Genomic DNA, 12,996 nt, shown 5'->3' with positions numbered 1-12,996 from the left:
GGACTATGACTCATTGAGGTTTATGTCTGTTGCTGAACACAGTATCTAACATCTAGAAGGCACCTACTCATAAATGTGAAACAAATGAATCAACATATTAGTGAATGATATGCTTCCTCTTCGCCATTTAGTATAGAAGAATGCCAGGGTAGGATGCTCAGACAGGCAGGCACTGCATCCCTGAGAGATTAGCACATCTGGGCAGCCACGTGCAAGGAGTCAGTTGCCTTCTTCATCCACAGTTACCTCCCCAGCTGCACTGTTAACCACTGTAACCACAGAAGAGGAGGGACAGCAAGGGCAGGATGGGTAGGGGGAGAATTTTCCAAAGCTTCATTTCTCTGATGAATATCTGCATGTGATTATGTTTGTTCATGTATTCAGTTTATTTTAGATCCACATTGAATTCTAACGTAACTTCTTTAATGGCTTGTGGCATCTCTGTGGGATTTGTATACAGCTTGCAATGAAGCAGCTGTTGAGACAAAGTGCGATGCATAAAACCTGGGGGTCTGAGGAATACATCTCACTCCTCAAGACACTGGCCAAGCCAATGTGGAGTGAATGACACACACATCCCCTGAGATCTGAAAAATAAAGTTTCAGTGAATTCTGCAGAAACACTTGAGATAATCTGGTAGGTCCTTCAACTGTAAATTATAATGGCCAATTCCTTTCTACTCTGGGTAAAAATTTCTCATCAAGAAGAGAACTTACAGAGGCTAAGGACTTTTTTCTTTTTTAAATGACAAATTAGTTGCTAACAAAATGTAAATTGCATTAGTCATTAGGCAAAAATGTCAAGTAATCAGAACACATTTTAATATTCAGCTGAAGACACTTATCTATGGATAGCAATGAAATATTACTTTAATAACCTAAGGAATATTTCATCTAATTAGATAGAAATTAAATAAATGCTGTAGCATGAGACTGAGGAATATGTTGTAAAATCCCTTTTTTAAGTATTAACAACCTCATGAATTTAAGTGTGAAGTTGCCAATGTAGATTTGAATGATGCTTAGGGTTCTTTTTAAATAAAAAGCTTTAGTAAAATAATAAAATAGAATATAAGCCAGAGTCATACTCAATGGTGAAATATTAAAAGTATTTCATTAAATTTAGAGATTGAAAACAAAAGAAATTCCACTGTTATCACATTTAACATTGTTCTAGAAATGCTAGGAAATACAATTAGACAGAGACAAAGGACAAAACATAAATATTAAACAGGAGGAACCAAATGATCATCATTGGCAGATGGAATGTTGCATATCTGGAAAACACAAGGGGATCAAGTGAAAAAAATTCTCTGAAAGATACAAAGATTCATTAAGGTCTTTGACTGTAATATTTTCATGTTATTTCTTTAAATAATTATTGAATTATTATTACTAAATAAATGCTTGTTCCCCCAAATTCAAGAAACACAGATACATATAATGTAACAAAGTACTTCAATCCCCAATCCCACCCCTGAGAAATAGTCAAATTCAATCATTATGTGTAGATTTCCACATCATATGCATACATATATATATATATGCTGTTATTCTAAAGGTCATGTGGAAAATACATGTTCAAGAAGACCATGCACAATTCTGGAGAAGAAAAGAATTGAGAAGGGAAGATACAAATGATTTTAACACTTTTTAAAGACAATATAATTACTTTCATTATACATTTAGATGTGATGAAAAAGACAGTTATTATCAGAACCAAAAACTGCAAGGCTTTTTTTGCCTAAAAATTCTAGATATCTTTACTTATATTTTCTTTTTTTGTTTTTTTATTTTTGAAAGAACAATCAATGAACGAGAATAGAAAACCTATGTGTCCAGATTCAGGCACTCTAAATATGTTCACTTACTTCCAACTAGTGGAAAAAAAGTAGATTATTTAATAAATGAAATTGGAACAATATACTAGCCATTTGTAGATGAGGAAAGTACTAACCAACTTCTTATTTGAAAATAAACCTGCATAGATCAAAGATATAAGTAAGTTTTCAAATGAAAACAAATATGCTAGAAGACATCAGTGAATCATTTCATGATTTTTGGATATTGCAAGCATTTCTTTAAAAGACAGACAATGCAGAAGTCATATAAGAAAAAGACTGATACATTTGAGTATGCACAATTCAGAATATTGGCAATTTCTTTACTGTATTTATAAAATGCACAACACAAAGAAAAGATAAAAATGAACTAGAAAAACACGGCAGGCAAAGTGGTAATCCAGAATCCTACAAGTCAGTAAGCAAAAAACGAACAATCCAAAGAAAATGGACAAAGCACATTATCAGAGTTCACAAAAGATGTGAAACTGACTTTTGAAATATGAAACTATGCTGTATCTCATTCAGAATAAAAAATGCAAATACAGTAATGAGATAAATTTTTGCCTATTAAATTGTGAAAATTAAAAAGACTGATCAACTTCTATGCTGAGAAGAATATGGGAAAATAGGCTTTCTTATATGCTGTTGGTAGGAGTTTAAATTAGTACAAACTTTTTAAAATTGAAGTGTCATTGATATATAATCTTATATTGGTTTCAAGTAGTTCAGTGGCTAAACAGTTATCCATACTATTAAATCCTCACCCCCCTGGTGCAGTTACTACCAATATAGGAAGATATTACAGAATCATTGGCTATATTCTCTATGCTGTACTACATCCCTGTGACCAACTTATATTATGACTGAGAATTTTTGTGCCCCTTTATCTCCCACATCCTCCCCATCCACCCACCCCAACCCTTCCCCCATGGTAACCACCAATCACTTCTCAGTGTCTGTGAGTCTACTGCTTTCTTTGTATTTATATTCCACAAATAAGTGAAATCATATGGTGTTTATCTTTCTCCACCTGCCTTATTTCACTTAGCATAATACCCTTCAGGTCCATCCATGTTGTTGCACATGGAAGAATTTTCTTTTTATGGCTGAATAATATTCCTTGGGTATATGCACCACATCTTCTTTATCCATTCATCTATTGATGGACACTTAGGTTGCTTCCATATCTTGGTTATTATAAATAATGCAGTAGTAAACATAAGGGTGCATATATAGTTTTTCAAATAAGGGATTTTGTTTTCTTTGGGTATAAACTTTTAAGAGGGCAATTTGGAAATGCAGAGCAAAATCTAAGTTACCCAGAAATTTCACTTTTAAGAGTTTTCTACAGAAACCAATCACAAAAAGGCTAAAAAAATATGAACAGAAATATCTATACAGTACTGCTCATAATAGAGAAAAATTACATATTTTCTAAATAAAATATAGCATATCCATAGTATGAAATATTAACAAAATCACTAAAAGAAACATGGTAGAGGTTTACATGCAGATAAAGGAAAATGTTCATGCCATTTTGTCAAAAGCATCTAGGAAGAGGAAACTTCAGAGATCAGTTCTGTCTTACTTCCTTCTCCTACGATTCTATCATTCCCACCAGGAGAAAACACCAGATTGAACAACATATCTGTTAGCTATTGTTACAATGATGCTCAGTAACAAACTATACCAAAACTCTGTGGCTATAAACAACATCATTTATTCTTAGAAATTGTCCATTGTATGGGAGTTGAATGATCTAGGTTGGGTTCTGCTGGGTGGTTCTACTCGTATAAGCTGGGATGGCTCAGGCATCTGCAACTGAATGGAAGCCCTCTGAATCATTCTGCTTTCAGCTGAAAATACAATTGCTCCATGATTTCCTATCTTCTTCCTGAGACAAAAAGGCTATCCAAGCTTATCATTTTTATAGCACAGGCACAAGAGAGCAACCAGGAACACAAAGACCTCCTGAGGCGTAAGCTCTGAACCTACACACCTGTTACTTCCACCTCCTCCTATTGGTCAAGCAGGTCATGTGGCCAAACCCAGAATCAAGGATGGAAGAAATATACTCCGTCTTGTGTAGGGACTCTAAATCATAAAGTAAAGCAGGTAGATAAAGAAATGGGTGGAGTCAGGCCATTAATGTAACCCACTCCAATCAGTTATGAGGATAGATATGAGGCCACATTCACCGGAAGATGACACAGATATTGCCCCCAGCTGAGGAAGCTCTCTCTCCCTGTCCCATCCACACACCAGCAGGCCTACAGCCACCTTCTCTGCATTACTCAGTGAAATGGCTTTTCTCTAAATCTATACTGGGAACTTTTGGGGAGGGAAAAGTGATTGGGCGATGGAAGGATTCCGGTATTTGTAGATCTCTTAATCTAAGAGCCAAAGAAATGTGGCCATTTCTCATAAAAATTGTTAACTGGGTGGGGGGGGCACTTCTCTTCTAAGCATGAAATTTAAATGTATTTCTTTATAATTCTTACTTGGAATTATTCTTTCTCTTTTTTCCATTAAGTTTATTTTTCTAGAATAATCTTGACACTGACTTACTCAAAAAATGAGATTTTGCTGTTCTATAGTCATAATATGATTTCTTCCTTGTGATATGGACAGTATCACAGTGAACTTTAAGATCCCCTATTGTTCCACATTTTATATAATTATTGAATTCCACTGCAGTTTATTGAGCACACCTCTTGTGTGCAAATTTCAGTGATGAATGCTATGGAACAAGATGAGATGATATGTCTCTTCAAGTTGCATCTCTGCTTCTGTACCTATCTTGCTAATGTGTCCTGGTGAAAGTCTCATAATGCTGTGAAATTGTGTCCATACAAATTTGTGTTTTTCTCTACTTGTTCTTGGCAGCACCCTCTCCTAGGGCTCTTTATGGTTACTGCCAAGTCTCCACCTCTCATTTCAGGTCCTCCATTGAATGTCAGCTCTTCCCATTCCCAGCAGATTTTACCTTTACTTCAAGAAAACTGGGCCATAACTCATGTTTCCTCTCTATTTCCTGTCTTTAAATCCCTACCAATTCTTTCCTTAGGCAAAAGATGAGACACCCTTCCAACAGTGAAAGAACAAATCAACCATTAATGTCCTTTTCTCCATCCCTCGCTCTTACTCCAGAACTTTGCCTCTTTAGTCATCTGATCTCTCCTGTACCTTCGCCTTTTTCATTACATTCATTGGTCCCTCACCTTCAAGATTTTCCTAGTCATCGAGACCTACACTCTGAACTTTAGAATCATGTCTGTTAGGCTGAACTTCCATATTTCTTTTGTTCAAGGCTAAATCCCCAACACCTAGTACTCACTGGTAACACCTAATATTTGTTCAATAAATCCTAGTTGGTTGAATGAATGGATAGCCAACTGCCTGTTGTATTTCTCACTTAGACATCCATAGATCTGTCCAAAGGGAGTTCCTCATTCACCCCATTGACAGCTTCTTAAAATAGTCATTTCCCAAGTATGGTACAGAAGCTACCAAGATTCTGTGGATTTAAGAGACCCTGGGAACAGGGACAGTAGATGTCTCAGGGATAACCCATATGAATTGGGGTTATACCCTTCTCCCTCCCCTGAATACCAGATCTAAGAACCATACAATAACCTTAGGTGACAGAACCAGGAAAGATTTGTTTTATTTTCTGCCAGTCATCCTAAATGGGGCAGTGCTCCAAGTCTAAACGTCTATTAGAGAAAATAAATATTCCTTATACATCTAACTAGTAGATTGTAATATAAAGATACATACATACTCAACAAAAGAGGCATAGAAGAATAAAAGAATAGGTTGATCTTGCTGGAAGATTGACGAAATCTTTGTAAAGGGTTTAACTTCTGAACCGGACCTTGAAATATGAGCAAGTTTAGCAAATAATGACTTATCTCAACTCTGTTTCAACCCCAGATGAGTGTAGGGCAATTCAGTTCTGGCACTAACCACCCAGAATTAGGGCAGGCCCCCCCAAGTTAGAGACATAGTCCCCAGCAAGAATGCTCTTTCTTCAGATGTTTGATTCTTATTTCAGGGGTCCTCAGGCCCCTTGCACTTCTGTATTAGGGTTCTCCAGAGAAACAGAACCAATAGTGTGTGTGTAGGAAGAGAGAGAGTTTTATTTTTAGAAATTGGTTCACATGATTATGAGGACTGACATGTCCAAAATCTGTAGAGCAAGATGTCATTAGGGAAGAGGTGATGTTACAATTCTGAGACTGAATTCTGCAAGGCAGGTCACACAGCTGGTAAACCACTGGGTCAGATTTTAAACCAGGCAGGATGGCTCCAGCATCTGTACTCTTAGCCAATGTTACTCTGCCTCTTGGCAAGAGAAGGAACAAAGATCCTTGGATTTCTGGCTCAGGCAGTTGGAGACATAGTGCTCAGATACTAAGGCCTAGAAACATGCTTGGTGTAGGTAGAAGAGGGGTGGGACTGATGGAAGAAGGGGAAAGGAATAGTGAATGTTGTTTTGGATGTGCTCACATCCGAGTGAAAATGAGAAACATGGGCAAATGTCTACTTCCTAGGCTCTTGCAATCCAAGAAAGTAAGACTCTCCTACTTTTTTTTTTTTTTTGGTAGCTGGCATTACGTGTCAGATCTAATATCTAAATGATATTCTGGTTTTTAATTCTACCTGATTCTAAAATTTTTCCTATAATTTCCTTCTATAATAATATTTAACTTTAATTGTCAGTTTGTAACACTTGCAATCCCTTAAATCTCCTTCATGTGATTTATTAAACAATGTTGATTAATTATTCTGATGAATCATCTCCAGATAAGATCATTCTCTTCTGATTTAATTTTTCTCTCTAATATGAAATAAGAAACCATCTGATTTCTGTGGTCAGTTTACTGGGGCTATAGTAAGGCATACTCCAGATAACATTGAAATAACATAGCTCTCCAAGCAACATTAAAATTATTGTGATATTTTATGCACAATGATAGAACAGAGGTATATAAAGGTACCCTAAAGAGACATCAACCCAGGCAGACAATCACCCTGAGTGATTTTATTGATATGTCTAATTAATATATCTAAAGTGCAGAGTGTGTCACTCTTATGGGTAGTCAGCTATGAGGCATTGAGAAAGAGCGGTCAGAAAGGGCATCTTTGTTAGTCCCCTCCAATATTCATTGTGGAATATTATGGTCTCACTGGCAAGACGAATGCAATAAATTGTCAGCCTAATTTTATAAATATTCTAATCTTCATGCCCTTTGTTCTGATTCTAATGACCAAATCATCTCATTATTATAATTTGGTTTCCAACAAGAGGATCTGCCTTTAGGGCAAAACTTTTCTTATCCACCAACACAAATAACTCGCCTCCAGTATGTGTGCGAGGACAGCTGAAACTCCCCACTGATAACCCCCACTGGGACATGGATGGAAAATCCCTAGGCCTGTATCAGAGGTGGATGAGGGATGAGCTGGCTGCCTTAGTGTTGGTGCAGCATGAATCCCAAGGCCTATAATGCGACCATAAGGCCCTAATGATAGGGTTGACTGCTTAGAAAAATATTACCTGACATGGTCATAGGTGTTTTCTTTGCTGCTAACATGACTAAGGATAGAAAGACCTCAGTTCTACACTCCTCCCAACTGGCAAATATCTCTCTCTATGTGGGCTTCCAAGACCAAGCATGCCTCCATAAGAAAATGGAAGGCAGTGGGGACTGCAGCTTCAAGTGGCAGAGACAGCTAGTGTCCACCAAAATTTATAATCTGCCATTAGTTTGATTTTCATTGACAAGAAGATTCCCTTCTGGGACTATACTTCCTAGCCTCCCTTACTTTTAGATGTAATCATGTCTAATTATCGTCAAATGGAATGCAAGTAGAAGTGATGTGTGTCACTTTCAGACCAAAGCTTTTCAGAAAATTCTTCAGCCTCCTCTACACCCCCTTTCCCTTTATCTACATGGACAGCATGGATTACAAACCCTAGGAAACAGTGCAACCACGAAATGGAGGAATCCTGCAGCCCAGGATCACTATACAGAGGAAGGCTGCTCACTGACCATGAACAGCTGATCCACAGAGTGCTTTGTGAGTGAGAATACATGTTTGAGCTTTTGTAAGTTTGAGGGTTTCTTACTGCAGCTGGCATTACCCTAACATGTCATGGGTCTGTCCTCTGCACGGCTGAGTAAGATTATAGAATTATCTGCTAAAAGCACTCCTGCACTGAGAGCTAAGCTGGTGTTCTCTGATACCCTCAAACCCAGGCAAGGTTCTCTGATCTGGTCTCAGCAAACATGAGAACTGCATTCTCCATAGTGATTAATGGCTTAGCATCCCAGTTTTAGCATCAGTTGCTATAAGCTTGCTCAGTGTTGGTCTCTTTTAAGAAATAGAGCTACTCTCAATGGACTGACACATTCACATCTCTGAGACTGGACGGCTGCAGGACTTCATCCTGGACTATGAGAAGTTCTCCAACTGAGTGGCCACACAAGGTTTCTTGGAAGGCCTTAGATGTTTTTTCTGATACTTCCTTCAGACCTTCATGACTTTAAAGATAAGGAGAGGATGGCTCAGCAATCAAAAACCATCAATTATGATGACCATAAAGATGGGCAAGTAATAAACCAAATGCACTGGAAATACGCAACCTGGTATCTCCTGGCCCTTTGCCACCCAAAGTGTTACCCGAAGACCAGAGTCATCAGCGTCATAGTGTGACTTTCAGAAAGGCTGTGGTTCAGTTCTGGCTCCAGACTTCTGAATCAGAATAAGCCTATTAACAAGATCCCCAAGTGATTTATGTGCCCATTAAAGTTTAAGAAATAGAGTGCTAGCCTTCTATTTCCTCTCCCTCAGTTTTAACTCTTTTCCAAGATGAAGGGCCTATGAGTATGTATGTAATCAATTTATAGCCATTTGTGTTACTGGAGCAGTTTTTACAGGGAAAGCTTTGGGGTCAGAAAACCTGATATCACGACCCCTTGGAGAGGAGCTTAGAAGTGGGTTCAAAGGATGAATTCCTAAAATAGTTTCAAAGCCCTCCTCCCAGGTAACCCTAAAGCTCCAGAAGACACCAACAGGCACTTTCTTTGCTCTGTGCATTGCTTTTCATCCCAGTAGGCTAATCTAGTAAGTGATCCCACCCCATGAGAGCCCAGCCTTCAACCCAGCAGGCCACAGAGTCACTTACCTTTTGTCACAGAATCACTTATGTCCCCTGCCCATGCAAGTGTGGGGATTTGCTGAATATAAATCCTGAATTAAAATATGAATAGCAACCAAAGAAGTCATTAAATTTCAAAATTAAATACGTTTTATTTTATTTACCAAGAGAAACATTAAAATGAATGAGCCCAGGAAATTGTATAGTCAGATGTTCCTACAATCCTTTTAATTATTACAATTACCTTTAATTATTACAATTAAGATGACCGAAGATCTATTGCTTTTAAAATCCCAGATCTTTCAGAAACTTTAGTTTACACCTTATCAAAATCTGTAGCATCAGACTTCTTTCAAATTTATTCATTCTGAGTCCCTTATTTCCAAAAGAATAGACAAAAGTTATAATCTCCAGGATTTTGTCATCATTAAAATGAAATAGGCATCGGTGTCAATAGAAGCACTAACACCAGCGTAATAGTTCAAAAAGTCTTCTTTTGAAACCTGAGGGGGATAAAAGGCAAGGGAAAAAGAAGGAAATGGTATCAAAATAGGCAGATCATAGTAGAGCATGTTACATTCTCCTTGAAATATTTTCTACTGAATTGAGTCTGCCACTGGTACCCAGCAGGGCCAGGCAGTGGGGGACCTGGATTGCCTTTCCTTCTGGGAGGGGCTTTTGCAGGGGCCACCAAGGCCAGCCTGCCTGTTGGCCCCCACGGCTATCATTCTTTGCATTAAGATACAAATCTCTACAGCTGTGCTATCCAATATAGTAGCCACTAGTCACATATGGGGCTTTTAAATTAAAGTTAAATATAATGAAAAATTGAGTTCCTCAGTCACATCAGCCACATTTAGCAGCTCAGTAGCCATATGATGGCCAGTGGCTGACATGTTGGAAAGTACACATAGAACATTTCCATCGTCACAGAAAGGTATGTGGGACAGCATTGCTCTAGAGCACACTTTGCATCATCATACTTGTGGTTGTTATTAATACTTTAGGGTAGATAAGTTCATAGAATAAATGAATAGATAAAAGCTCTTTAGGGAAAGGGGGTTTGGAACAAACTTATAGATAGGCACAGAACTAGAGTAGAATAGGTCATTTCCCAGGATACATGGGCACCTGGGAATATATGATGCCTGATACTCAATACAGGGTGCAGGAGACTAGCGATATGGGAGGTTCACACGGCAACTTCTCAACCTCTCAGCAACTTCTCTCAACTTCTCAGTGGGGCCAGGTTCATGTTTTGTGGTTGGCTCTGTGTTTCCTATAATGGGCAAGGGGGTTAAGAGCAAAGACACAAAGAGCAGGAATAGGCCCCTAGGTTCCTTCTCTCTCTCCTCCCTAACCTCCCCCATTCCTTAAAACCAGTGCATAGGGTAATTCTATCCCCCGTAGTCCTAGAAGCACCACTCTGAGGCTGGGCATTGTGGGAACTTGCTTGGCCCGCTAGAGGGGAGTAGTCCAACCCTGCAGGAAAAGGAATATTAACATCAAATTTTCAAACTCTCATTCTTGGCTGTCAAAATTACAGTTCTATGGGCAATTATGTTTTGTTCTTTTAAAAACCCAAGAGGGTATAATTTGAATAGGTCCTCATCATTTTCAAAGAAATTTTATCACCTGTAACTGAAATATCATACAAGTAACATTTTTAAGTGATCCAGAAGCACCACCCGGGAAGTAAACCTGTGAAGAAGCAGGCTGTGTAACATGTTAGCTAGGGAGAAGAAAGGTATTTTGGAAAGGCTTCAAAATGGAAACAAAAGCTAAATGAACTCTTTTATTACAATACTAGCTAATATTTCAAGCCTTAAATTGAAGAAATTCTATTAAATCAGAACCACATTAATGGCAAGGCACAGTCTGATAAAGTGACAAAATGCTAAGGTTGGTATTACAAATTAGACTATATCTAACTTTGTAGTTGGAAAACCCACAATTTCCTCCAAGTGATATTCTAACTGTTGCCATTACGACAAATTCTTGCTTTCAAATCATATGTTGTTTACCACTGGAAGCATGAATAGCTTTTTAGGCAAAATATTTTAAAATGTATATATATATATATATATATATATATATGTCATGAAAATTCTGCTTTATGAAACATTGTTCTTGAGCTTCATTTTCTATTAAAATACTATCAAGAGAGGATTTACATATAGGAACACCTCACTTATCTGGAAAATAGCTTGTGTAACAGTTATGCAAATAAAGTCTTGTTAACTAACAGTTGGCCTGGGACTTTTTAAAAAGATATGTGGGAAGTTTTCACGAACAAATTCCTAATTACATTTATATGCAAATAGATATCTGCAAGTATCTATAAAACACATACTATATGAACATAGGCACAACCCTATAATCATCTTTACACACTGACTTGCTTAACAACCCAGTTTTTTTTAGTATAGCTGGGACAAAAGCAAACTTAAGCTCAATTAGTAGAGCCTAAATTAATGGTGATTTACTAATATCACTTTTGCAGCTTCAAAGATAACCTTACGTAAGTGAATGTTGAATGATATTGTGAAGTGAGATTTTAGGCATGACTAACTATGAAATGTGTGAAATGGAATTTATTTCCCAGTTTCCTTAGAAACTAAAGGAATGATCTGGATTTCCTAAGGTAATGCCTGACATTTGATAACACCTACATTTGTGTAGCACTTTATACCATCAAGGTGGAAGCACTCTGAGGCTCGCTATAACCCTGCAAGGAGCAAGCCCCTCTGCTGTCTGTCATTTCCTCTCAATTACAGGTCCTTGTTCTGTTCTAAGGCTAGCTCACAGCACTGATTGTCATCAGTTCCGCATGTGGTCTGAGCGTTTCTAGGAGACCAGCAACTCAAACCTTTCAAGTTTAAGATCAAGATGTTCCCAGAATCAATACCAGTCTCTGAATGCCAAGTGGAACAGTCAGTAAAGAAAAAGTTACCCAAGTCTTTGATGACAGGACTACACACTACATACTCAAATCTTGCTTTAAAATCCCAGGAACTTGAGCTTACAGGGTCCCTCTTAAATTTATTGTGGAGTCTAGAGCTGAAGGAAAGAGATGAATGATAGTTACGTGGGCAGTGTCATGTAAAGCTGGGTGCGACCCTCTGCCTGCTTGGGTTGCTTGCCAGAGTTCCAGCATTGGGAGCAGAATGGGAACAGGAAGCCCATGGTGCTCACAAGAACTTGGTGAAACAGAAATTGCATCAATGGTGTTCAATAACTCTTAGAATTTTTATAATACTCCAGAAAAAAATAAACAAATAAGGTCCACTTACGAAGAATAAGGAGAAGAATCTAGAATGAAAGAAAATAGGTCATTAACACTTAGGGATTTTCTTTTCCTGATACAATATACCTTTCTGGTAGTTGCAAGGTCCATTATCAAAACCTCAGCTACTGGTTGGTAGCTCATATTTTTAGTGGGTTTCCCTCCTGAAGAGCATCTTCCACTCTCTTTTGCTGAAGGAAAATACTGGCTTTGGTGAAGCAGGTGTGAGAATGAAAGGAGAAGGTCAGGCTATTCTCAGAGAGGAAGAGCTACTTCACCACAACCTCTCACCACACCAACGAGGGGGTGAAAAGAATTCTTCCCACACAGCAGTGTTCTCAGAATCCCCATCAATCATTTGTTTTTGTTTCTCTCAACAGATTTCAGCTGTCATCTGTTTCAGAGCACACAATTTTAGGGGATTCACTTAGTGGGGGTGTTTTTTATTACAGTAAGAGAACTAGCTCTCTCAAGGTGATGTAACTTGCATAGGAGGCACCTAGAAGGGTGAAACCATGCTCAGAAACATGGGCTTTCAAAAGGATCCATTACGCGAAAAGAGCATGCTTCGACAATCTGTCAGATTCTTGACACCTTTGTTATCCTTCCATCAGAAGCATTTATAATATTTAAGACTTTGCTTGCTTCTTTCAACAAGCTCTGAATTTAAAAGAACAGCCTATAATCTCTAAGAAAGC

The 12,996-nt window shown here is 38.0% G+C and overlaps 1 protein-coding gene across 3 annotated transcripts in view; it reads right to left on the bottom strand.

Annotated features, from left to right (window-relative positions):
* CAPSL (calcyphosine like) overlaps nucleotides 1–12,996 on the bottom strand; it is a 41,324-nt gene continuing 28,328 nt past the window's right edge. For all 3 annotated transcript variants that reach the window (XR_008995245.1, XM_036892714.2, XM_057495874.1), the window contains one exon: nucleotides 1–9,515. Coding sequence is in view for 1 of the 3 variants with exons in the window: in XM_036892714.2 (XP_036748609.1) it covers nucleotides 9,414–9,515 (102 nt within the window). In the remaining 2 variants the exon portion in view is untranslated. The remainder of the gene's footprint in view (nucleotides 9,516–12,996) is intronic.

Source organism: Manis pentadactyla, chromosome 2 (assembly GCF_030020395.1).
Source record: "Manis pentadactyla isolate mManPen7 chromosome 2, mManPen7.hap1, whole genome shotgun sequence".
In the NCBI taxonomy this organism is placed as follows: Eukaryota; Metazoa; Chordata; class Mammalia; order Pholidota; family Manidae; genus Manis; species Manis pentadactyla.
The sequence above is the reverse complement of the archived record's forward strand: the minus strand, read 5'-3'. Positions and strand labels throughout refer to the sequence as shown.